At 38.4% G+C, this 26,897-nt stretch overlaps 1 protein-coding gene across 6 annotated transcripts in view; it reads left to right on the forward strand.

Annotated features, from left to right (window-relative positions):
* The window catches only part of OXR1 (oxidation resistance 1), a 441,010-nt gene that overhangs the window by 213,021 nt on the left and 201,092 nt on the right, over positions 1 to 26,897 (forward strand). For all 6 annotated transcript variants that reach the window (XM_004771324.3, XM_004771326.3, XM_045078042.1 and 3 more), the window contains one exon: positions 14,418 to 14,614. In XM_004771324.3, coding sequence (XP_004771381.1) covers positions 14,418 to 14,614 — 197 coding nt within the window. The remainder of the gene's footprint in view (positions 1 to 14,417; positions 14,615 to 26,897) is intronic.

A 26,897-nucleotide genomic window follows, 5' to 3' on the forward strand; every position in this document is an offset into this window, starting at 1 on the left:
CTCAAACAGCATTCTGGCTGAAAGGATTATTATGTGTAAGGACCTTGCAGATGGAGAGAGCTTGACATGTTCGGGAACCTTGAAGGACACCAAAATGACTACACCATGAGCAAGAAATAGGCCAAGACAATGAGTAGCCCAAGGGGAAGTAGGAGATAGACACCTGCAGGACCTGATGGGCCATAGGAAGAAGCTAAGAAATGTATCCAGCCACAGTGGGAAGCCATTCAATTATTTGAAGGAAAATGAACTGTTTCTTTTATGTTTAAAAATGCTTGTTTTGGCTGCTATAAGATGAATAGGTAGTAGGAGAGGAAAGACTTAGTGGGAGACCAGTATGGAGGCTTTGGCAGTAACCCAGAAGAGGGATGACTAAAGTGGCGGTGGTGGAGATGGAGAGAAGTGGAGAGATTTAACACGGAACTTGAAGGCAGGATAAAGAGCACTTGTTGACGAATTAGAAGTGGAGAGTGTGGCAACTATAACTTCCAAGTTTCTGCTTAAGGAACTGCGTGGAGGTCCTGGTACCATTTACAGAGATAGAGAAGGTAAGAAGGAAGGTTGGGGTGAGTTTAGAAATCAAGAATTTGTTTAGGGACATGTTCACTTTAAGATGTGCCACAGGTGCTGGATAATGCCAAGAAGCTAGTGGTATATTTAACTTTGCAATTCTGGGGAGGATTTGTGCTAGAGGTTAAAAATGGTAGCTTTAAGCAGCACCTGGGTAGTTAAATCAGTTAAGCATCTGCCTTCAGCTCAGGTCATGATCATGGAGTCCTGATATCAAGCCCTACACTGGGCTCCCTGCTCAGGGTTTAATCTGCTTCTCCATCCCTCTGCCCCTCCTCCATCCCACTCATACTTGTGCTCGCACTCTCTCAAATTTAAAAAAAAAAAAAAATCAGCACACCTGGGTGGTAGCAGCACACCTGCCTTCGGCTCAGGTCATGATCTCAGGGTCCTGGGATCAAGCCTCTTGGTCAGGCTGTCCGCTCAGCAAGGAGAAAGCTTCCCCCCAACCCTGTGTCTGCCTCTCTGCCTACTTGTGATCTATCAAATAAATAAATAAAATCTTCAAAAATAAATAAACAGACAAATAAATAAAATGATATTATATAAATCATATAAATATTTCATCTCAAGGGAAGGTATGAGAACATCTAAGGAGATCATGAATTTAGAACAGAGGGAGGCCCGACTCCATCAGGCCTCTGGAAAATCAAAATTTTAGGATTGAATAGAAAAAAAGAGACCCTTCAAGGAATAGTGAAAGAAGAAATATTAGAAGAATTGCGTATCAGGAAATCTGAGCTAGAATTTTTCCAGATAGAGGGACAGTAAAAAAAGACATGTGTATATACCAGAATGCATCATGCTGAATATTTATATGGATAGTGTTATATTATCCTTTTAAAAACCCTTTGAGGTAGGTACTATGATTAAACCCATTTTACCCATTTTAGAGGGAGATTTAGTAGTTTGCCCAAGATTCTGTAATAAGGAGGTGAGTTTGAGATCCGGGCATTCTAATTCCAGAGTCCGTGGCCTTAACCTCTGTGCTGTCCACCTCCCCAATTACATCCCACAGCTGAAAGGTTAAGAGAAGTGAACACCAATAATTCACCTTGCATTTGACTCCCTAAGTACCTAAATGTTTAGGTACTCCCTGAGTACCTAAATGTTCCGTTTTCTGAAAGTGGCAGGTGCCAAGCAGAGAAGGTTGCACAGTGAGTAGCAGATGATGCGGAGCGCTGAAAAGGAGAGAAGAGAAAGCAAGACGTGGGAAGGTGGCTTTAGAAAGAGAAGAACTTGAAGGGACGGGAGCTGTTAGCCCCCGGTTAAGTGCTGGTGGGAATGCGTGAGGAAAGACGGCGCCATCCATGACCAGAACGGGAAGCAAACTGGGGTGTAATGTACAAGGAGGAACATTTTCTCCCTTCCCTGCATGCTTTCCTTTGGGCAGAGAAAAAGATATTTCCTTCTTTTGTGAAGGATTTCAAAGAGAAGCTTTGGTTGTTAATACCTGTGGCTCCCCCAAAGAAGAAGAGGGATGTCTTAGACTGTGGCCCAGCCTCCTCTGTCTCCTCTCGTTGGGACCCGCTGCCCATGTGACCGGTCAGTCTCACCAGGGCACTGCGTCTCTAAGCCGTCCACTTGTGATGGGGTCCCATTCACCTGTATCTTTCCTCAATCTTTCAGGACTCATAGAGTAAAGAGAGTTTTAAGTACATTAAAACCTCGAGTGTGAGAGATGACGCCGTTGGAATCAGAGCACGTGGCGAGATGGGGTTTAACAAGAAGACCACATTCTCTTCTGTAATAGGAAAAATAAAAAGATTTAAAACAGTTAGGAGGGGCCCCTGGGTGGCACAGTGGGTTAAGCCACTGCCTTCGGCTCAGGTCATGATCTCAGGGTCCTGGGATCGAGTCCCGCATCGGGCTCTCTGCTCGGCAGGGAGTCTGCTTCTCTCTCTCTCTGCCTGCCTCTCTACTTGTGATTTCTCTCTGTCAAATAAATAAATAAAATCTTTAAAAAAAAAAAAAAAAAAACAGTGGGGAAAGGTAAAAGTAGGTTTATTGAGGAACCATTGGGAAGAAGACAATGATTTCATTAATGTAATTTTAAATGTTATATAATATGTTTATCTGAAAAAAGGTCTAAAATCCACCTCTGTTGTACTGAGGGCCCTATGTAGTCTTCATGTATTAAATTACTATCACCTGAACGGAAGAAACCTTTAACAGATACCGCAGTGATTTTCAAATTGGGGAAGAGGACATAGCATGCCTACCAGGGCGGCTGATCAGAATCTAAATAGGGCAGTTTCCAAAAAAATCCTTTTTAATCAGTAATATAATCAACACTGCAATCTTACATTTAAAAACCATAAAGCATCATTTCACTTGAAAACAGTTAGGATGACTTACGGATTTTTTATATCTGTCAAAGGATGATCTAAATTTAAAGAGGTAAAGAGGGCCCCTGGGTGGCTCAGTCACTTAAGCATCCAGCTCTTGGTTTCTCCTCAGGTCATGATCCCAGGGTCATGAGATCAAGCCCTGGGGCTCAGGGATCAGTGTGGGAGTCTGCTAAAGTTTTTGTTTCCCACTGCCTCCTACGCCCCACACGATTGCTCATGCTCTATCAAATAAATAAATAAATCTTAAAAAAAAAAAAAAGATGTAAAGAAGCAATGGATTAACCAGAGTTCTGTTTTCCATTAAGATCCTGAATTAATATGTAAACACAAGACCTGCATTTTTCTGTATGTTCATTTCCTGATTCTTGAATCTTCATTTGGGGGAAATTAAAATGGGAGATTGTTGTGCTACATTGGCATTTTAACTGTAAACCACTGGGCTTTGGTCCAGATGATCATTACCTACAGAAGCTATCTTGATTAAGTTCAGAGTTGCCTTATGTTGTACGTAAGCAAAACTACATTTTAATCAGCTAGTCCATATGTTTTATACAGACAGTGTGTAATAGGCCCTGTCGAAAATAGATTCCTTTAATCAGCAATGTTGGATAGAAGCCTAAGTCTTAAGATAGTCTTCTTTATTTTGATTTCTTCTTACTAAAATGAATAAACAGAATGCATTCAGTGTGGCAATAGCATGTTACAAATCATTTCATCAAAGGTAATAAAATTAAGTTTCATCTCTGTGAGTTATTGTAGAGGACTGTTTAACATTTATAAGAATTTGACTTCTAAATCCTTCAAGCCCTAATCGTTGGATTTGCATAATGTGTTTGTACTTTCAGGATTTTCCAGTTGAAAGGCTTTGAAGTTCCAAGGCAAAAACTGAAATAAATTGGAAATTTGTGTAATTTCAAGGTGAAAGCTTGTAATATAGTAGTATAATTGGAAAGTACATGGAAAAGGAAACTCGTGAAAATGTTACTATTATTAACTTAGTGCTTTGAAATTTCGTAGTAGAAAGATAATGTGCAAAACTCTTAATGAGTGTTCCAAAAATATTAAGTAGATATTTCTAGTCAATAAAATTAAAACTTTCTTCTTTAGGTTTAAAAGCAATAGATCCTGAACTTGAACCCAATTCCAGAGTCATTGCTCCTTCTTCTTCTTTATGCCACCACTGCAAAGTTTTGTGTAAGGATATCAATTTATCAAAGTACAGAGTGTTTCCTTACAAATTGTAAGACTGGGTTTAGTGAATAAAGAATTGAAATATTGTTCACATGGTCATAGTGGAGATTTTGAATGTATTTCCTTTTTTTAAATTCAAAAGCACATTCCCATAGTGGGGTGGGAAGAAGGCTATCTTAAATGAATGAATTAAATTGATCATTGTATCTGCTCCCAAACTGTCCAAAGTCTTACTCTTTTATTTTCATAGCTTTTTTATATGTGAACTTGCTTATCTTTTTGTATTATTTCTTGTGGTTTTTCCCCACAGTGAGACCATTCATTCATCCCATAATCTATTTACTTATTGCCTACTAGATGCCAAGAACCATGCTAAATCCTAGAAATAAACTGATGAACAGACTGAGATTTCTGTGAATACAGGGATTAAGTTAATCTGGTGGTAAGGACTCCTCATCGAAAGGGCTTTTTACTCTTTCTCTGCTCTCAGCTGGTGTGAACACAGGTATAAATAAACCAGCTGGCAAACCTGGAGAATTTGGATGTCTGTTTCATGAAAGGTCTATAAGAAATATTCACCTTTTATGTCAGGACTTATTAAATTCTAGAGAGGCATATTGGTTTGGGGTTTAATTTCTGGTATTTTTAGCATAGAATTAGGTATAATAGCAATGAATTCATGTATGCTTCTACATAACTCATGTTATAGACACTGACCTTGCCCTTCACAGAGTTGAATTCGGTTGCATTTAAGAAGAGAATTTCTAGCAAACCATTCCTGCATATCTTGGCACCTGTGACTTAATTCTTGAATTCTCTGTTGTCCATATTTCCAAATAGGAAAACATATGTTTCTTAGGATGAAAACAGGGCTAGGAACATGCCTTTTTATAACAAGGTACCTAGTTTTGGTGTCCCATTAACTAATACCGATTTGCACTCCCAAAGGATACTTCTGTTGGAACATTTTGCGTTGGTTTAGAATTGTAAAAGGTTGTGTTGTGTAAATCCTGATAATACATTAATGAGATTTTCTGCTTTGTTTCTCTGTTGGGGCCACCAAGAATAGTATAGGCATAACACTTACAAAGCAGCCTGTGATTGGCATAGTCTGTATCTTGCTGGATTGTTTCTTTGTTTGTTTGGTTTAATGCATAGATTTCCAATCTGTCATTTTCTTCCAGTTGGACTTCTGAATATGTTTGTTTTTTTGCTGAGTGTGTGGTTTGTTTTTAGCTGCTGATTTTTAGTCAGACTGTACAGGAGGAGTAACAAAAGGCCTTAATTTTGAAATGTGAAATTTTTTAGGCATTTGCTCTCCAAAGCTGTTTTTGAGTGACTTGAGATTTTTGCAGCAGCCACAGTATCCAACTTGGACAAATCTGCATTCTCAGCAGCTTTACTACTTAAAAAAAAAAAAATACCCTTACACCAGCTCTTTTAGGAAGCAAGGAGACAGCTTTGCTAACAGTAGTGAGTTGTGCAAACCACAGATGGTCTTCTTGCTGGAAATTACTGGAAAGGACTACAAAATGTTGGGTTTTAGGGCAACAGCCATTTACATACATCCGTGTATTATGTGTATACATGCACATTTGTTAGTATACAACAGATTAATGTGGCAAAGAGTGAATTTGTATAGCTAGTACCAGTCCTGTAGATTTTTGAAATTTTGCAACGTGCTTTCACATGACTTAACACATTTTGTGCCCACAACAACTCTCCTGGGTAAAGCGGGCAGATAGCATGACTACCACCATTGTGGGTAAGAAAATAAGAAGTGTAGAAAGTCCAGGTCCTTGCCAAAAGTCCCTTGGCTGGGAAATATCACAGCTGAAATTTATCTCTATCCCCTAATTCCAAAGAGTGGCCTTTTGGTCAAAATGTACTGGTTGGATTCCAGCATCCCTAGTTTATAGCCCTGTCTCTTTCTCTAAACCTCAGCTACCCCCTTTAATAATAAGGAATATGATACTACTTCATAGGTTAATTGTGAACAGTAAATGAAATGATGTATACATGACCTGTGCCCTGTATATTATAAACATCCAGTGACTATGTTGGCTTGTGTTTTTGTTTAAAGCAAATAATAATACTCACTACATGCTAAGTATTTTAAGTGGTTTTATAAAGGTTAGCTTAATGCTTATGTCAGTTTTATGACACAGGGGTTATTAATACCTCCATTTTACATGTGAGAGGGCCAAGGCAAGATGAGGTTAAGAAATTTTTCCAAGATTACAAGCTAGTAAATATCAGATTAGGGATTCAATTCGAGGGAATCTGGCCCCATGTCCATAGTCTTAACCACTCTACTATTATTCTAGAGGCACACAGTCAAATACATACACATGGGGCTTTCATATTCTATTGTTTTACCACTTTAAATTCCTCTGACCTAAGGAATATTCTCATTATACTATAGTGGATTTTCTCAACTGTTGCTACCATACCCCAGGGCATCCTAAGACTTTACTAGGTGTATAGTAGAGCGTTCGTTTTTGTCAGATAGCTGCAGAACTCAGGAGCATATCCAGTTAGTTCTAATAAAGGTACAATTTGAATTCCATTTGATGCAAGGTGTAATTCCAGTGAAGAACCCAAACTAAATGAAACCATTTTTTTTTCTTACACATTTAAGTCATGGGAGGATTTAGTTTAGGCTTAAGGTAGAATTCTATCATGTGGTATTTAGACAAAATGGCAAAACTATTAAAAGATGTGGAGCCTGGCAGACAAAGAAAGATGACAAGCATTGCTTGGCTGTAACTTGAATGGCAAATGATAGAAAGCTAGTGATAGTAGATGAAAACCCTACAATGTAGGAGAAAAAGGAAAGGGATGCCCAAAAGAGTAGATGAGTAATAAATAATAGTAATTAAGGGCCAAAGGTAAAGAAGCTTAAGAGAAGCTGTCTCCATGGGCAAAGATATTGAAATAGACAACCAACCCAGATCTTTGAGAGCAGTCCTCTATAGTTGGCAACGTAAAGCCATATTTAGTTGCTGTTGGCACAAACCCTGATTTTTGGGGTGTCCATTAACTCATTTAAGCAAAGATGCATGCATTCTACTCAGTGATTTGGAAAATACATGGAAGGTTTCTCATGTTTCTAGTAAAGTAGAAATAAATTATGTAAGAAGGAAATTTACTTGATTATTATGAGGATAATCCCATTTAAACTGGTTGGTATTGGAAGTTTTCTGCCACTTATTTTTTCCTTTAGCTCCTATGACTTCATTTCATCATTGACTTATAGGGCTTTTCTTGCTCTTGAAGAACTAGTTGAAATGAACATGAATTCTGTTTTTACAAAGTGGGGAAAGCAAAGCCCTCCTTTTACTTTCTTTCAAGTTTTTGTCCTTCCCATGGTTCTCTGGTCTTTACCTCTGCTTACAAGTTTGCTATTTTAATTCAGCTCATAAAGATTTAAAAAATGTATGCGCTCAAGCAAACTATTTGATGGATTCAGTTGTTTTCCAGATCTGGGGACTCACAGGAGAGATACCACATTGTACACCACACAAAAGACTCCCATGTAGCTTAACTTTTATTCTCTGTTCCTTCCCCCAAATCCACACAGCAGAAAAGGTGAGACCCCCCCCCCCTTACAAAATGCAGCATAGCCCCTGAGTAGCGCAGCAGTGAAGGATCCTGAGAAACTGTTCTAATTCTTCTACAGCATCCCTTGGAAGTTTGAAGAACAAAATTATATCCTCCCTTACATCCTTTTACAAAGAGGTTGGAACCCCCATTTACTGAGAATATCCTGTGTGAGTGCTATGCTAGGCACTTTCACAGAGGATGTTTATATAATCTGTAGAACCCAGCTGGGTATGGTTTATCCCCATTTTATAGATGAGAAAACGGAGTCTCAAAAGTGTCCTACATTGTTACCAGGCTGAAAAAAGGTGTTGGAATACATGTGGAGAAGAGAAGGAATAGTTCTTTCCTGCTCAAAAACAGAGGAAGAATAAAGGGCAAAGATGATGAACCACTAGATCATCTACATAGTGGGGCAGTGGCAAAAGCGATGGCTCCGTTCACTCTTTTCCTTTTCTCCATCCAAGATGTCGGCCCCATTTTCCTTTGGAAATGCAAAGCACATTAAACCAAGATTCTTTTGGTGCCAATGAAGAGATTATTTTTGTCTCTGTTTGTAATGTTTCACTTAATATCAATGAGTATTTTATCTCTAGTACACCTCCATATTCCATTATGCTATTCACATTTGTTTAACATATTTAATTAAGAACATTGTTAAACATCGAGAAAGAGTTCCCTTTGTGAAATTTGGAAATTGAAGGTAGCAGTTTACACATTTCCTTGCCAATCACAGTAGTCATTTTTAGGATCTTTAAAGGGGTAATTCAGTTACCCACACAGTTCTGCTTTCTAAAAACCTGCAACAGGGAAGTATTTTCTTAGACAAGTCAGCCAAGCTATTCAAGTTACTGGCAGTGTTCCAGACTCCAGCAACAACAATGAAAACATTAACACCCTTCAAGTTTTGATTGAGAAGACTATCTGGTGAGGAAGGGCAAAAGGGACAGGGAAAATGCCTTAGGGCTATTTTCTGCTTGCCTGTGGCCTTTGGAGCCCACAATTACTTACTCTTTCCAAAGAGGCTACTTGAAAAGGACTTGTGGGACATGGAGACATTTTTAAGTGACGTAGAACTTCATCCGTTGTAGCTAGCACCGTCTCCAATCTAAGCTGTCATTGCTGCCATGCTACAGTATGAGACTTTAATTGGGTAAGTGATCAATTCTGAAACAGTTTCTGGTGATAAAAATAGTCTGTATGAATCTCAGATAAAAGTTGTTACACTTATATTTTGAAAATAATCTTTTCTGAGAACTAGAGTACAACTGGCTCTCTTTCTATAAAATTTATTACCTTTTTCTTAAATTCTGACTCCCCTGAGCTTCCTTCCCCCAAAAAGCTTGCTTTGGAGTAAAATTCAAATTTAATTTTGAAATAAAGTTGATGAGATGAGCTATAGAAACTTGATATTAAAAATATAGCTTTTAATAGTATATTTGATGTACACTGTTATATAAGTTTTAGATGCCTAATAATTCTGTATGTTACCCAGTGCTCACCATGACAAGGGAAGTCACCATCTGTCACCATACAACATGATTACAACACAATTGACTATATATTCCCTATGCTGTATTTTTCATCTACTGGCTCACTTATAACTAGAAGTTTGTACCTCTTAACCCCCTTTACCTATTTTACCCAAAAAAATTGACATTTCTTTTAGTGAAAATGGTCAAATATGGGTGACTTCATAGAGTTTATAAGGTTCAATATGATATTTCTAGTCTTAGTGTGTCTAAGTATGCTTTTCTGGGAACCCATATTGGGACAAATTAACTTTGTTGCCTTAATGATCTGCAACGTATTTCTTAACTTACTCTTACTAATTTTGATGCCTTTCTTAGTTGTGTGTAGTACTACTGTAACATTCAGCTCCAGCCTACAAACTCCAGATTAGGACAAGAATGGTGTTATTGGGAAAACTAAGGCATTAAAAAAAGTAGATAACCCTGTGCAAAGTAAATCCATATCTCCTCGACTCCGTGGTACACCAGGTGATTTTTGCTAGCTACTCCTTGAAGACATTCCATGCGGCTTGCTCACCTTATCTTTGAGATGCAGCCTTCAATCAAACTTCAGCAGAGCAGCCAGAGTGATTCTTTTTAAAAATACTATTAAATGAGGGGCGCCTGGGTGGCTCAGTGGGTTAAAGCCTCTGTCTTTGGCTCAGAACATGATCTCAGGGTCCTGGGATCAAGCCCCAGGTCGGGGCTCTCTGCTCAGCAGGGAGCCTGCTTCCCCCGCCCCCCTGCCTGCCTCTCTACCTACTTGTGATCTCTGTCAAATAAACAAATAAAATATTAAATAAAATAAAATACTATTAAATGAAAGGATCCTTCCTTAGATTCACTCTACTTTGGTCATCTTTGGGAGGCTAAAGGACAATATTGTCATTCTGTTTCTTTTTACTGTCACTTTTTGTGGCAAGTAATCTTCATTGTAAATGAGGAAGTTGAAAAGTTGGTCAGTTTCATATGGGTAGTATCACATATCATATGCAGAAGATCTGCAAAAATCATAGATTATTAGATTTTTCACAAAGTAAACACGTCCCAGGACCCAGAACAGGAAACAAAACATTGCTAGAATCCTACAAACTCCTTCATGTCTCCATCAATATTATAACTCTCAGCAGTTATCCTACCCACACTTTTAACATCAGAGGTGGGTTTTCTTCTATTTGAACTTTATATTAATGGAATCACACAGTATGAGTTCTTTGGTACCGGACTGCTTTTGCCCAGCATCATTTTTGTGAAAACATTCCTTGCTGTTGCAAGTAGTTGTAGCTCATCCATTTCCATTGCTATACAAGTTTCATTATACAACTATTATCACAATGCATTTGCCCTTTTCTAGTGTTAGTAAACATTTGGGTTGTGTTGGATATTAGGGTGTTAAAAATAGTGCCTCTATGAACGTCTGTGACTATGTCTTTGGGTGAACATATTGTGTAGGATATATCCTAGGAATAGAACTGGTGAGTAGAAAGATGCATGCCTTCAGCTAAGCAGATATTGCCAGACATTTGTCCAAAGTGGTCGCACCAATTTGCAAACCTACCATCAGGTGTTGGCGAATTCCAATAGCTCCTTACCTCCACAATTAATGTCATGTCTTTCACCTTAGCCATTCTGGTGGGTGTGCTATGAGTTCAATTTGGTCCTAATTTGTGATTCTCATGACTAATGCTGTTGAGCACTTTTTAACATATTTGTTGGCAATTTGGAGAAAGTAGTTCAATTTTCATGAATACTAAGTAGGTGATATGTGGGTATGGCTAAAATCATATGGGTGATGGTGAAACTGCTAAAGCGTAGTAAATACTGCTTTCATTAATGAATCTTTTACTAATTGATACTTTTATTCCTTTAAAAAAGCTTTTGCTCTAATAAATTCAATTAAATAGAAGCTTAGAGTTAATAATAAATAATCCCCTCTGTGGAATGATATAAGATACCAAGGTCTATATCATGGGAAGCTGCCCAGAGGATGCCATTTATTTTCAATATAACTATTCTTTATAAGATAAAAGATGTATACAAATATTAATGAAAGAAATACAACAAAAATAATTTTAATGGTTAAATAACAGTATTTCTGTCGTTTAAATTTTTCTCAAAATTATAAAAGGAAAAAGTAAATATATAGTTTGATAACTATGTTAATTCACAGTGTGCCACAGATAGTGTGGTCTAGCAATAAGATACACATTTCTTAAAAAATGTATTTTGGAGGGACTCCTGGGTGGCTCAGTGGGTTAAGCCTCTGCTTTCGGCTCAGGTCATGATCCCAGTGTTCTGGGATCAAGCCCCGCATGGTGCTCTCTGCTCAGCAGGGAGCCTGCTCCCACCTCTCTCTCTGCCTGCCTCTCTGTCTACTTGTGATCTCTCTCTGTCAAGTAAATAAATTAAATATTAAAAAAAATAAAAATAAATGTATTTTGGAGAAGTGGGGAGAGGCAAAGGAAGGAGAGAGAAATCTAAGCAGACTCCGCACGGAGTGTGGAGCCTGACGCCGGGCTCAGTCTCACAACCCCAAAATCATGACCTGAACCAAAACCAAGAGTCAGACACTCAACTAACTGTGCTACCAGGTGCCCCAGATACACATTGTCAGTCGTATGATCTTTGACTCTTGCCAGGGTGTCTCTACGACTATATGTAAGTTATTATTTGTAAACAATGTCTTGCGGTCCGGCCCTGATTCCCACACAAAAACTTAATAATTTTACCAGTTGCTGCATGAATTGTGTCTACTTGTAGATGCTTCATATCTGAAGGTCCTTGGCAGTCTTCTTGCCCAATCCTGTTCTCCCACTCAGCCTTGTTCTCCTCCCTCTTCCCTCCCCAATCCCCCTCTGCCAACATCTGCTTTTATATTCAATGAAAATTAGTCAACATTTTTAATAATCAACAAGATAATCCCAAATCTAAATTTTTTACTACAAATCTGTTATGCAACCCTGCTTGTATTCTAAAAACTTTGTGATTCTGTGGAACTGTGCTCCTGGAGGAGCATATTCTAGGAGTCCTTCATTCTCCCATAATAAATCTTAATCCACTCTATCTCCTATACCAGAAACGTTGGAATCCCCTTTCTTCTACCTCTTCCTTCTCCTCCCTTGTTATCAATCTGACATCAAGCCGTAGCTATTCTTTCTTTAAAGTGTTAATTTTTATCCTTCAGGTAACAGTCCCCTATAAAATAACAATAATTGGGTGACAGAAGCTTCATATTCTTACTGTTTTGTTGCTTTTCTGTCTCCAGATGGTTAAATAATATGTCTGAGGTTTCAAAGCTTCAGTGATAGACATGGAGTTTGAACCTTGATTTTCTTTTCTTTTCTTTTTTTTTTTTTTTTTTAAAGATTTTTATTTGTTTATGTGAGAGAGAGAAAAAGAGAGAGAGAGATCTTGAGCAAGAGGAGGGGTAAAGGGAGAAGCAGATTCCCTGCTGAGCAAGTAACCTGATGCAGGGCTTGACCCCAGGACCCTGGGATTATGACCTGAGCTAAAGGTAGACACTTAACCGACTGAGCCACCTTGGCAACCCAAGCCTAAATTTTCTGACTCCAATGTCAATGGTCTTAAAACACTACGCTGTAGTGCCGGAGGAGACCATTTTTCATCTGAGTCTAGAAACATGATCAGGACCTGACAGTGGGACAGAATATAGAAGAATGTACTGGAAAAGCCTAAATAGAGTCTGGAGGTATAAACGTGCAAAACGTAGGAAATTGCAATTTTCAAGTATGATTGCTGTATCTTTTTTTTCACTGTTCTGAGATTCATTGTTTATGTGCCACACCCAGTGCTCCATGCAATAAGTGCCCTCCTTAATACCCACCACCAGGCTCACCCATCTCCTACCCCCTCTCCTCCAAAACTCTTTGTTTCTCAGAGTCCACAGTCTCTCATGGTTTGTCTGCCCCTCCGATTTACCACAGTTCACTTTTCCTTTACTTCTCCTAATGTCCTCCATGTTATTCCTTATGCTCCACAAGTAAGTGTGAAACCATATGATAATTGACTCTCTCTGCTTGACTTATTTAACTCAGCATAATCTCTTCCAGTCCCATGCATGTTGACACAAAAGTTGGGTGGGTGTTCATCCTTTCTGGTGACTGTGTAATATTCCATTGTGTATATAGACCATATCTTCTTTATCCATTTGTCCGTTGAAGGGCATCTTGGTTCTTTCCACAGTTTGGTGACCGTGGCCATTGCTGCTATGAACATTGGGGTACATATGGCCCTTCTTTTCGCTGCATCTGTGTCTTTGGAGTAAATACCCAGTAGTGCCAATTGCAGGGTCGTAGGGTAGCTCTGTTTTTAATTTTTTGAGGAATCTCCACACTGTTTTCCAAAGTGGCTGCTATATTTGATAAAGAAAACTACCAACTTGTTTTCTATGTGGAATCTAGACTTGAAAAATGACACTTAGTGCTAGCTTCTAGAAGTACCATGAGCCAAGAGTAGATTGGGCTTAAGGTTCAGTTATGATTACAAATACAAAGTTGTGTAGCTTGACATATTTATATTTATCTCATATCATTTATCAGTAATGTTTACACCAAGAGAAACATTCTCTATGCATGAAGGGGGAAAATTTTATGGAGAGCCCTCTGCTTTCCATGTGAGTTCTCATGTCAGCTCTCTAAAACATAGGAGTGAGCAATCCATGAGAATGTCTGGAGAAATAATGTGAACTCTATAATTTTTACAGCTAAGATGCTATTATAGATTAAAGAGAGAAGCCCTGGCATCCTCTAGTTACCCAAATAATCATTTCATTATTTCCTTCTGGGTTGCAATTATTTATTTCTAACTAGTGTTTTACTATAGCATTAAATATACTCCTTTTGGAACTAAAAGCTGTAGCCAAATACATTGTCTTTGTCTGACATGACATTTTAGTTGCTGTTAGAAAAATAAAAATCCTTTATCGTCTTACATTCTTTTAACAAAATCTGTTAAAATGATTAGGCAGATTTTTTTCCCCCAACTAGAAACATATTTCACAGATATTTGAAGAATTTAAGATACTGTAGAGAAGGTCTATAATTTCTGAATAAACTTTGTTCTATTTAAGGGCCAAATATTAACTCCGTTGTTGAAAAAAAAAATTATGATGAAATTGAAACAAGTGTCTCTTGAGCGAGTAACCACAGCATCTGGTATTCTTTACCTGTAGGTTGAAGAAAAAGTCCCAATCGGTGGATATTACCGCTCCAGGGTTCAACCCTCTGGCTGCTGCAGGAAAGCAGACGCCACAAGCCAGTAAGCCCCCCACACCCAAGACGCCCGTCATTGAAGAGGAGCAGAACAATGCGACCAATACCCAGAAGCATCCTTCTCGGAGGAGTGAGCTGAAGAGGTTCTACACTATTGGTGAGCACCAGACATTTGATACCTTTGGACAGGTACCGTCTGTCTGAACAGCCCTGTGAATGTGGGGATCTGCAGTTCCATGCCCCCTTGCTTATAGGATGCGTATATCTTTCTGCGGGTTGATGCAGTCATTTTCTCATGCGGTTTGAACATGGAGATGGAAGAGCGCTGAAAACCTTCCACAAAGTTAAATAAGGGAGCAGGCTTGGGGACCGGCCCTGTCCTGGCCTGAGGGGAGTTAGTCATGTGTGTCTTTGGCTCTCCAGCGTGTGAGCTGACATGCTACCTACTTTCAGTTTTGGCCCCCACAGCCAGTGCCGCTTCTTGTTTATTTGTGTTTGTTCTTTTCATGTTTCCTCTGGGCTCTCAAGTCTCTCACGGTGTTCTGTCAGGGTATTGAGACAGTGGTTGATGTGCCTCCATGACTACCAAAACCACTAAGAAAATAGAGGCTGAGGGAGGGTGGGTAGCTGTGCAGGTGTGCACTGCCCTTGCACGTCACTTTGCTTTGGAGGGATTGAATGCCATGTGGAACCCATCAGCTAAGAAAATAGTAAAATCTGGGTGGAGTCGTGTAGGCATAATGCTGCTTTATTTGCATGGGGGAGATAAATCTACCCGGAAAGAGGAGAGGGAGGCTTTGCTTTGCTTATAACTTCATTTTAGAGAGATTTGGTCATATCCAAAAGCCTTTAAAGTTCATGGCTTCATGGGTTAACCAAAGTTACATCAAAGGGCATACATTTATAGCAAATAAAATGAGGAATCCACCTGTCCAACGGAGTATGGGATGTTTGAAAATGTTGTCTCCGCTATTTTAGTGTTCTTATCTAGAGATCACACTCAGGAGGCCGGATTCCTAATTCTGACTTCCACATCAGTTTTCTCTGTGACTTTGTCAAGCCATGTTCCAGTGTCTTTGGGTTCCGTTGTAGCCTTCAGGTCTGAAGACATGCGTCCATGTAGGTCTAGCACTATTTCAGGATGTGGTGACTAAAACCATGCTTTCCTATTCTGCCATTTTATGTTCTCGTCCTGCATCTACTCTCCGGTGTCCTCTTTCCTGATGAAAATGTTCGAGTGTTATTTTTCAAGAGATGGTAGGCATGGTGTCTTTGAGGTTATTTATAGTCAAATAATAAGAACTGATAGAATGGTAAACGGGTTCATATTTCCATTTTTAAAGCTTAAAATAGCATGTTTCCAAAAATCAGTTAACTAGAAAAGTCCATAAAGTTTGTACAACTGTCTCTCTGTTTTCCCAGTGTTCTTTCCTCACACCCTTCAACGTGTCCATCACCTTCTACTGCTTTTCCAACTTATTAACTGGCTGAGGAAAAACAAACAAACAAACAAAACAAAACAGTATTTTGCCTTCAGAAAATAGTTTAGCATATAAACACAATATTCCTTAAAGATGAGAAAATGAGGGAGAAACAATGACAAGGTTGGCCGCATAAATAGATACGCCTAGAAAATAGAAGTTTATATAATATAATGAATTTATATAATTTATATTATATATGTATATAATATAGTTTATATAATATAATATAATAAAATGGTGAGTTGGGGTTGCAGAGAGATGTACGGTGAGTTATCAAAAATAACCCTACCACTACTGAATTTTTAATGATTGGACTTGTAATAATTTGATTCATAACCAGTGCCAGTGGCATATCTATTATATTAAAGCAGATATCTGAATTGTTTATTTAATGTGTTTTTATAACCACTCTACTAATTTGGACCTGTAACTTATTTTCAAGGCTGAAATACTAGCAACTATATAATCGCCTGTATTGAAAGGTTATGTCACAAAACAAGTGTCTTTCAGAATCCTTTAAGGACATGTGTTGATAAAAACAACAATTAAAATTACCCCTGATTGTTAATGCCATATACCAGGCACAGGTGAAGCTTGTTAGGCAGGTGTTCTATTCTTTATTTTTATGGATTAGGGATAGAAACTGAGAGAAATTAAGGAGCCATGAGCAAGAGATAGCAGACTGTGCAAATGAAATTAACCTTCTCTTGTGGGACTTCAGAATCAGCCTTCAGTTATACAGAAGGTTACCTGCATTGGTGTGCCAAATGAGTCTCTATGGCAATACAGTGGAGCAATATTTTTACTTCAATTCTCAGATGATCTCATTTAAGGAAACATGCCAACTAACCCATCCACCAGCCAGTGTGCCCTTTCATTGAAAGGGCTCTTTCAATGTTTGAATTTTTAGAGCACACAATTGAGAAAAAAAACCTAGAAGCCCTCCTGTGGCCAAGTTAAGTACTACATTTAGGCTTTTCAATGAAGAGCCATACTGTATTGAAGTGAAATAGTGTATTTAAATTCAAGTGATGATTCTGAGGATTAAAGAATTTTCAAATTAAAAGAAACTAGAAGATTTTGAGGTTATTTAACTTTTAGGGCCTGAGTGGTGCACTAGCTTCTCTAGAAACTTTTTTCACTCTCACAACTGTTCTCCTTCATGGACCTATGTACAGCCTCTATTTCTTGTGGAGTGGACTCTAGGAAAGACATACAGTCTTCTTGTATAGACAGTAGATTTGGGTCCTTAATTATTCCTAGTAATAGAAACCTATTAAGCCTAATTAGCAGCAAAATAATGACACAGCATAAACTCACTTTTATAAGAGAATTAACCCATTCTACAGAAGTGTAATAACATTTCATTGATTTGGAATAAGTAGGGGAACAGCTGTTCTCTATTGATGTGAAATATATGAATCTTCAGGTAAATCAAGAGGAAATAATCCCCCTCCTTGCGTTTAAGCTCCCGTGGCCTCTTAACTCTTGCTTGTCCCCCTTGTTTTCCTGTGTTGGCATGTCTATCTCCGCACTGGCTCTCCTGTGGGTAGAGGGTGATGCTCTTAATTTCCCTGATCCAAGTACTTAGTACTGCGTGAAGTGCGTAGGGAGTGCTAAATAAGCTTTGAGGTTGGTAAAGAGGGCTAGCAGAGAGTGTGAGGGTTAACCTTGCCCTTGCTAGTGGAGGAGGTGAGGAGGTGCTTAGCCTGAAATTGGCTAAGCAGTTTCAGGAGGAGCTTTGGAGGTTTCATTCTAGTTCCTCATTGCTCCTCAGAGAAGGATCAGAACACCTGCTATGGAAAATGATGAACCAAATAATACAACTTTTCTATCTGTCTATCTATATTCTATCTATCTATCTGCCGAGATTAGAGGTACCAAAGTCTTCTTTTATGAAAGAGCACCTCTGTTTAAGTGCTGTCTGCAACTTCACAGACAAAGAAGACAAGGGCAGAACCTGACCTTCCCAGGTTCCTGGCTCAGCAGAGCTTCCAAACAGGTGTGATGCGGGAGCTCCTTGGCTCTCAAATGTAGGAATGAGTAATACCTCTGGAGCTTTCCTTCAGTTGAGACCTCGTCCTGTCAGGTGCTCACCTTGTCATAGGAACTGACAGCCTGCTTACCTCTGTTAATCGCCTGTTGACCCTCATGGCCCAACCCAGTCTTTGCCTTTTATTCTGTCTGTGTTAATGTTACTGTAACCCCTTCCCTTTATTAAAACACCACGTATGGTGAATCAGTCAGGGTTCTTTACACAGTAATTTCCACTTACATTCAGATGACTGAATTCTCGGTTTATTTGGGGCATATGTATAACTCAAACTCTCCCACATATGAAAATATGTTCATTCATTTAAGAATCTTTCATTTATTAATTCAATAAATATTTATGGAATGCCCACTACATGCCTGGCCTTATTTGAAGTTCTGCTAATGTAAGAGTAAATAAGACCCAAGTGCATGCCCTCAGTTGCTTGTCTTCTAGTGGGGAGGACAGGCTATAAACAATCAGAAGGTTAACACATTGTCAAGGAATGATAAGTATATAAAGAAAAAAAAAGGTTAAGAGAGAAAAGGTGGTAGAAAAGTTACTCTGTATAATGTGTTTAAATCCTACACAGGTTTTATTTGACGAATTTTGTCAAATGACCTGTACTGTTCTGAGAAATCAATTAGCATGGCTTTAGTTACATACAGGACATCTAATGTGTTCATAATACATTTTTCAGAGAGTTGTTTTTTGCTTTCCTTGCATAGACTTAGGTTTGAAAAGACTAATGGAATTTATATTTGCAGCATGAAGAAGCAAATGATTGAGGGGAAGTTTAATGACCTTCAAGCGTCCCAGCATTGTTTGAAGAAGTGGCGTCCATATGCTTTTCATTCCTACCAAGAAAAGAATAAGACACTTGGTTTAAGCTGTAGTATAGAATATTGAAATTAAATAAAGAATGTGACATGTTTTAGTATATGTTACCAGAAAGTAGGCTTTTTGCTTGTTTTTTAAGGTACAGCTCTTACTTCTTTTTTTTTTTTTACGATTTTATCTTACTTATTTATTTGACAGACAGAGATCACAAGTAGGCAGAGAGAAGGGTAGGGAGCAGACTCCCTGCTGAGCAGAGAGCCAGATGTGCGGCTCGATCCAAGAACCTTTGAATCATGACCCAAGCAGAAGGCAGAGGCTTAACCCACTGAGCCACCCAGGCGCCCCCAGCTCTTACTTCTTTAGAATGGTTCGGGAGTCAGTTTGCCTAGAGCGAAAATGGTACCAGCTTTCAAAGATCCTAAATGATTTTGATCAATGTCAGGAAGCCGTGGTGTACTCATTCCATGTGCTTATTAAACCCCTCCTTTGGCTCAGCTGATCAGCCGTCGGTGGTGAGATACCGGGCTGCTGGAACCTGATGTCTACATTGGACTCCTGTTCTAAGTACGCATACATGGGTACTTAGAATCTCCAAAGCTCGCTGTCTTCACATCTTTCCTTTTTTACTAAAAGATTGAAATCGTCTGCATGAGTGCTCGTCGTGGTGCCTGGAATGGGGAAGTTCTCCGTCAGTGAGGGAGCTTCTCCTTGCGGTTGCTGGGCATCAAGGAAGCAGCCTGCACTCATGATCCCGGGGTGGGGATTTGGAGCTAACCTGGGACTGGTGTGATGCAAGCCTCCTAGTCTTTGATCCTTGTACATCTGGTCAACTGCCTCCTGCTTCAAAAACCTGCGGTGGTTCTTCACTCTCCCTAGAAAACCAGATCGTTCCTCTGTAGCCCTTTTGTGTTCTGCCCACACTTACTCTCCAGCTTTCTCTCAGACCCCAGCCCTACACTCTAGCCAAGCCAAACTCCTTACGGTTTCCCGAAGGTGTGCTAATGTATACTACATCACGGGCTTCATGCCAGCTCTTCTTTCTGCCTATAACAGTGTTGAAAATAAACCCAAACGTCCCCCTTAACCAGCCACACTTTCCCCAAATCTGATCAACATGAATAGATTTCAGAGCATTTTAACATACCCATAGTCAGTTGTTTAGGTCACTAGCAAATACTTCTTGAAATCAGTGATTGCTTAGAACATTCTTCAAGGGTAAATGGAACATGGATTCTGACCACCATGCAGCATTCTATAGAATTAAGCCTCTGACAGTTGAACGACTTGCTCATGATCACACTCTAAATAGTGGCAAAGCCAAGGAAAGAATCTACAGAGACTAGTAACTAATAGTAAAGAGCTTATCAGCTACGTCTTCAGATCACAGTCTCTTCTCAGAAGCAAAACAAAAATGAAATTACATTGTTAATAGAGCTCTTAGTGAGTGGTTTCTCAGTGCAAATTCATTCCATTGATGGTGAAACAGATCCATTAAAAAAGAATACTAGTTTTTCATCAGATTTGACTTATTCAATTAAAGTGTCTCTCCTTTCCTTCTTTTCTTTCTTCCTCTCTTGTTCTGTCCCTTTTTCTTCCTCCCTTCCTCCTTTCTTTCATTTTTTCCTCCTTTTCTTTCCTGCCTCCTTCCTTGTGTTAAAAACGAACTGCTTTTTGTGAAATGATGACATAGTATATATATTGGTTTGGTCGACTTTTTCAATCAGGTTTGTTCTTTTTAAATCTCTTTGCTTCTCAAAATTAAGTTGGGAAATGTCCCCCAGAATATCCTTTTGAAATTTTGCCGGTCTGTGAAATTGTAAAATCTGAAATCCAATGTTCTTGCCCTGCCTTCAGGTTAGAAAGCCTTCCGTGTTGCAAGTTTAATGAAGCACAGTTAAAAACAAATTTGTATCTTACTAACCCTGGGCTGCTTACATATTAAAAAGAGAGCCTACAGAATTAGGGGTTCCCTGGGAATTCTTCTGAGTAGTTGGCAAAATTAAAACAGTAATAACTAGTTTGGAAACTCTAAAAAGAGAAAAGCAAGACACATATTTTAACTGCTTTTTAATTGCGGTACACCAGGCATTTTAAAATATCACCACATAACTTGTATGCCTCTCATTTTGAAGCCAGACTTTTTAATTATAAGAATAAAAAAGAGCAACTCTAAAGTGAAAAACACTGTAACAGGAGAGAAAAAAAAATTTAAAAAGACTAATCTTGCTGGAGGCGACACATTCCGCAGCATGAAACTAGGTCACCCCTGAACCAGAACCTTCTCTCCAAGCTAGAAGAATCTTCATGTAAAAGCAGAAAGTCTCTGCGATTTAATCAGCAGAATGATCTTGGCATACAGGTCACCGCCTATAAGCGCAGAAACTAAAATGGATAACTGCTCTCGGGGTTCAAATTAAATTATGTTCTTCAGAAAAATGACTTTGTTTTGAAGTTTGTTCTGACATTTTGATGACTTCTTGTATTTTCTGAGTCACAAGAATATGTAAGGAAAATTATTCCATTGCTGAGGTTCCTGGTGATACATGGAAGCTGAAATTTTCTAAGTGAACCTGAGCTTTTCACGAATTTTGAAGCCCCGTACATGTGCAGAAGTGTCTTTTCTTTTCTTTTTATGTATATTGCATAAGAATGTGCAAGTTTTATTAGAATAGTGAATTTAAAGATATGAAGAGCCCAAGTTCAATTTTTTGTTCATTTGTAGGATAAGTAGACCTAGGGATTCAGTATATGAGAGTCTGTGTGTACGTGTTGGAGAGGTATTTAGTTGGGTTTTTATTTCATGTCACTTTTTCTTATTTATTCTTTGTAAAACCCACTTTAAAACAGGAAGGCTAGGAAAACCCACCAGCAGAAACTCCTTTTCAACTCTAAAATAAATATGAAAGCTTTACGTCTTCCTAGAGAAATCAGATCTTTTTTACTAAACATTTATACAATTTTAAACTTTAAGCAGTAGATGTCCTCAGAAGGAAGAAAAGTGTCTGTTTGATATCCCTGTAGATTGGTAGTGCCTATAGTGTGCCAGAGAAGTTTGCAAACTCTTATTTTCTTGGGCTCACACCATAATTTATGCAGCCGCCTTATTCTTTTTTTGCCCTAACTCTATGATTGTTCGCTGTCAGAAGTAATCAGCCCAGGACCAAGAGACACAGCTTCATCATTGTTTTGATAAAGGGATTAAGAGATATCGATAACTCTCAGGTTTCCCTGAGCAGCTTGTATTGGTACTGTTACCTGAAAAATAAAACTGTCATTTACTTCATCTCCAAACATGTGTTAATTCAGGAATAGCAGAAAACTGCCATTCAGGACAAGCAAGCTAAGGCCGAACGATAGAGAAGACCAGAGAGTAAAGGACTACCCTTCTACAGAAGGAACAAGGGCGTTGGGAGGGCTCTTGGAGTAAACTGGGAGTTGGAAGTGTTGTGGTCTTTTGTGGGCTCCCGTCGTGACAGCCTCTCATTGGTTGGGCTAGCCCCGGGGGAGAAGAAAACCCTTCTTCTTCCTGTGTATTATTACGGACTAACAAGGTTTGTCTCTTTCTCTTGGGTCTGCAGTTAAGGCCGAGAGGTAAGGTGTGAGCGCTCCCCCTGCCGGCCGGCCCATTCCTTTTTTTTTTTTTTTTTTTTTTTTTTTTTTAAGATTTTATTTATTTATTTGACAGAGATCACAAGTTTGTAGATCGGCAGGCAGAGAGAGAGGGGGAAGCAGGCTCCCCTAGTAGAAAGCCTGATGCAGCAGAAAGCCCGATGCGGGGCTCGATCCCAGGACTCTAGGATCATGACCTGAGCTGAATGCAGAGGCTTTAGCCCACTGAGCCACCCAGGTGCCCCCGTCCCATTCCATCTTAAATGAGGTTTCCTTTAATGAGTTTTCACAGAATGGTGTTTGAGTTGCCGCATAATCATAACTTACTAAAAATAAATTATACCTGTCAATTTACTTAATGATTTCTAAACAGCCTAATTAAAACTGGTTAGAATTGTGGAATAATTAAAATGGACATTGTTTCATGGTTGAGAAATCATCATGATCCTGTTTGAAATTTGCTAAATCCCTATTAAAATAAGCCCTTTAGCTCTGTCAGCCATCAAAACTTGCCCTTTCCACCCACCGAGACTTGGAGGAATGTTCCATTCCACTGAAGCATGACTGGGGAAGAGAATGACAGATTATTAAGAAAGACCACTTTATTTTAAACATTTAATGATCGAATTAATGGCAATTTGAACAGTAAAATATGTCGTCATTTCTCCAGTATTTTCTTCTTCAAAGAGTATGAATTTTAAAAGCTTCTAAGGATTTTGCACACATTCAGAAATAAAGTTTCTGTATGTCCTGATTTTTTTAAACTTCCCAATTCATACTAATGACATTTCTTCACATATTAAAACAAAACAAAAAAAAGAAAGAAAGAAAGAAAGAAAAGAAAGAAAGAAATGAAAAGAAAAGAAATTCAGTACTTACGTTCTTTAATGAAATAGTGGCCATGTTCATAAGTCTGATCAAAAGAATATTACTTAGAAGAATAAAAATAGTTAAAAGCTAGGCACAATTAGGGCAATGTTTCCATTGCTATTTCTTCCACACATTATGAAACTACTTCGACTACCATTGATTACTTTGAACAATTCAATTGTAAATGTTTCAGTGGTCATTTGTAATAGATTTATAATAAGTCATGTGCACATTTACACACAAGCAGGCTTTTAGTGAGCTATTCTGAAACTTCACTAATTCAAACTTTGAGATAAATTGTACAGACTATGAGATTAAAAGTCTTGTGTTAGTACAACCTATGAATAAAAAGCTGTATGGATTTGTAATGGGGATATGAGTACAGGATACAGAAAATATTGTGTTTAGCAAATTAGCTTAAGAAACAGTTTTTTGCTAGGCAAAAATATCTACTAGGAGAAATTAATGAGTTGGTTTTATTTTGATTTTTTTAAAAGATTTTACTTATTTATTTTAGAGAGAAAGCAGGGGGTGAGGGACACCATGACTCCCTGCTGAGCACAGAGCATAAGGCAGGGCTCAGTGTTAGGACCCTGAGATCATGACCTGAGCTGAAATCAACTTGGATGCTTAATCAGCTGAGCCACCCAGGTGCCCCAATGAGCTGGTTTTAAAGTTATGTTATCTATTAATTAGCCTATTTCATGTTGCTATGTAAATTAAAGTTAAATACCTTCAAGTATTATATGAATAAGTCTTTAGTACTTTAGATGGATACTAACTTGTGGAGAAAGCCCATATTGTCTCTGTTATCATGGCCAACAAACCTTAGTATCACATTTCTTCTATTCTGTTTGGTCATTTCTTTGGTAAACCTCTTTCATAAATTAGAATCTTAAGTCTTCATGTGTATTTTGTCTTATGGAAGAATTGATAGGCATTTTATTTCAAAGAACTGTGTTGTAAATATTAAAAACATTACACATTCAGTATATGGAAAATAGCCCATCATCAAAGAAGTCAGTAAGACTTCTTAAAAATTTTTATTTATTTTTAAAGATTTGTTTATTTGAGAGAGTGAGAGAGAGAGAACATGTGAATGGGGGTAGAGGCAGAGAGAGAGGGAGAGGGAGAGAGAATCCTTAGGCAGACTTCCTGCTGAGCTTAGGGCCCTACACAGGGCTCTAGATCATGACCCCAGTGGAACCAAGAGTTGGACACTCAACTGACTAAGCCACCCAGGTGCCCCTTTTATGTTTTCTTTCTTTCTTTCTTCTTTTTTTTTTTTTTTAAGATTTTTTATTTTGAAATCTGTAAGGCTTTAAACAGTGCCTGCCTGCCTGCTGCATTATAATATTTTCTTTTTGCTAGCATTTGTAGTCAAGAGTCCTTGAACTTTATGTGTTGCTTAAATTTTAATACATTGATAGAAGGGACATTGATTTCCTCTCATAGTTCTCAAAGCCATAGGAGGCAAAAATTGTCATCAATAGTATATTGGAGATAAAACACCATAGGTGCTCATGAAGAGTTGAACTTTGACTGTTTATTGAGGGTCTCGTAGACCTATTCAAAATAATTTCCTTTCTAATTAGGTAGTTTCAGTGTCTTTGAGGGTCTTTCAAGTGATTCAAGTATAACAGAAGCAGTAGAATAATATTTACTCTAAATAACAGGGTATCTGGAATGCTGTTTGGAACTACAGAGTTTCACTTCCTGTCATAAATAATTTTGTCAAATTACAGTTCTTTCCTGACATGAGGAACATTCTTATAAATACACATAGGGTAAATGGGATGGGGTAGGTATAGCCAAAAAGATGCATTGAAATTAAAATAAGAGAAATATAAGTAATAATAATTCCTTCTCTCGATGTTCTCATATTTATTTTTCACTCCCACCCCTATATGAGCCTATCTAAACTTTAATTCAATGGGTAGTTTTAAGAACGCATATTCAAAATTTTTTTTAAAAAAAGGAATGCTCATTCATTCACTTAGTAAGTGATTGAGTACCATTGACAAGAGCCATTAGCTGGAAATGAGACTTCTTATAGAAGTCTTTTTTTCTGGAATGAAAGTCTCAGAGGGCACGTAGAGTTACACACAAAATAGCTGGATGGAGAGAGAAGACACTAGAGAGAAGGAAAGAGTAAGAAAAAAAATGTGAAATACCTAAAACTTTCCTCTCAAGAGGAGCCTGACACTAAAATTTAAGTACAGGTGGAAAGCTAGACATGAGAAAATCAACAAAATCAGCAATTGAGTGAGGAATTGACTCTTAACATAAAGAAAAGAATTAATTCTTAAAATGACATTATATTTTGTTTGAGGCTTCTAGGATAACTGTTGAGTTTCACATTTGAATGTCAGGGTGAATGAGGTTACTATTTTACAGAGATGGAAGATATTCCTGGGATAGCTTTTACAATGGGATGTTGAGTTCATTTGTGGGTCGGTTGAGCTTAAAGTACCTGTGGAAATAGGCAGCTGGATCTGCCGTTCTATGCTCAGGCGTTGGGTTTCAAAGAAAGTCGTCAGATCGTATTGGCACATACAGGCACATACAGGAGTGGGCATACAGGAGTTTCTTAAGACAAGTGAATAGAGTGAGAAGTAGAGTCTTACCCAAAATATAAGAGTAGGAAGAGTCCAGAGGCTGTAGAGGGAACTGAGAAAGGATGGTCAAGGGCAGAGCAAGTAATTCTTGTATCTTCCAGCTCTATATTCCAGTAGATTTGTCCCTTCTTAGCTCCTACCAGTCCTTTAGGAAAAAGATGAAACCTTGTCATTCATATGACCCAAACTGTGAAAGATTATCATGATGGGGCCTTGACATGCTACCATTAGAGAATGCAGGTGTTCATGAAAGCTGTGTAGAGAATTTTCTTTATCAAAAGAAAGAGGGGGCAGCAGCTTCTCTTTGGTTCCCTTCTTTGGTCATCACTTACCACTTAAGTTTATTGGAGTAATGATATCTGTGGAGAAAGATGGGTTGAACTGGGGTTGATGTCTAAGCATCACATTGGAAACCTGTTGATGTTAAAGCAAATGGTTTCTATCCAATTTAGAGAAAAGTTAAGGTATATCAAAACATCTTTTTCCAGTATCGGATCAGTATTCACGAGTCTCTCCTTTTTGTGTAAGTCACACTTATGATTCATTCTGCTTAAACACCCTGTTTATTGTGGAGTCATACATCACATGGTCTGAGAACTTTCTCCTACATTATTTTGGGACTTGCAGAGAACTTAAGGATGAGCACAAGACAGCAAATGACTCAGAGTCGTAAGGCAGTTTCATGATCTACCACCTGAACGGGGAGGGGAAAAGTTTGATTTTACTTTTCATCAGCAGGACTCAGAGGGGACAGCTTGAATGCCTTAAAACTATTCTAAGGGATTACTCTCTACATTTTAATGTGCATTGGAGAACTTATTAAAACACAGGCGCTTTTTAACCCATAAAGACGCACTTAACGTCTTTAACTCACTTAACGTACTTCAGCGTTGTGTGCTTCAAACTGGAAGTTACATTACATGGAGAGAGAAGTATATGTATGTGATTACTTTTACCATGTTAAGTTAGTTTTTGATGGGTTAGCAA

This window comes from Mustela putorius, unplaced genomic scaffold (assembly GCF_011764305.1).
Source record: "Mustela putorius furo isolate JIRA1106 unplaced genomic scaffold, ASM1176430v1.1 tig00000228_pilon_pilon_pilon, whole genome shotgun sequence".
Classification (NCBI taxonomy): Eukaryota; Metazoa; Chordata; class Mammalia; order Carnivora; family Mustelidae; genus Mustela; species Mustela putorius.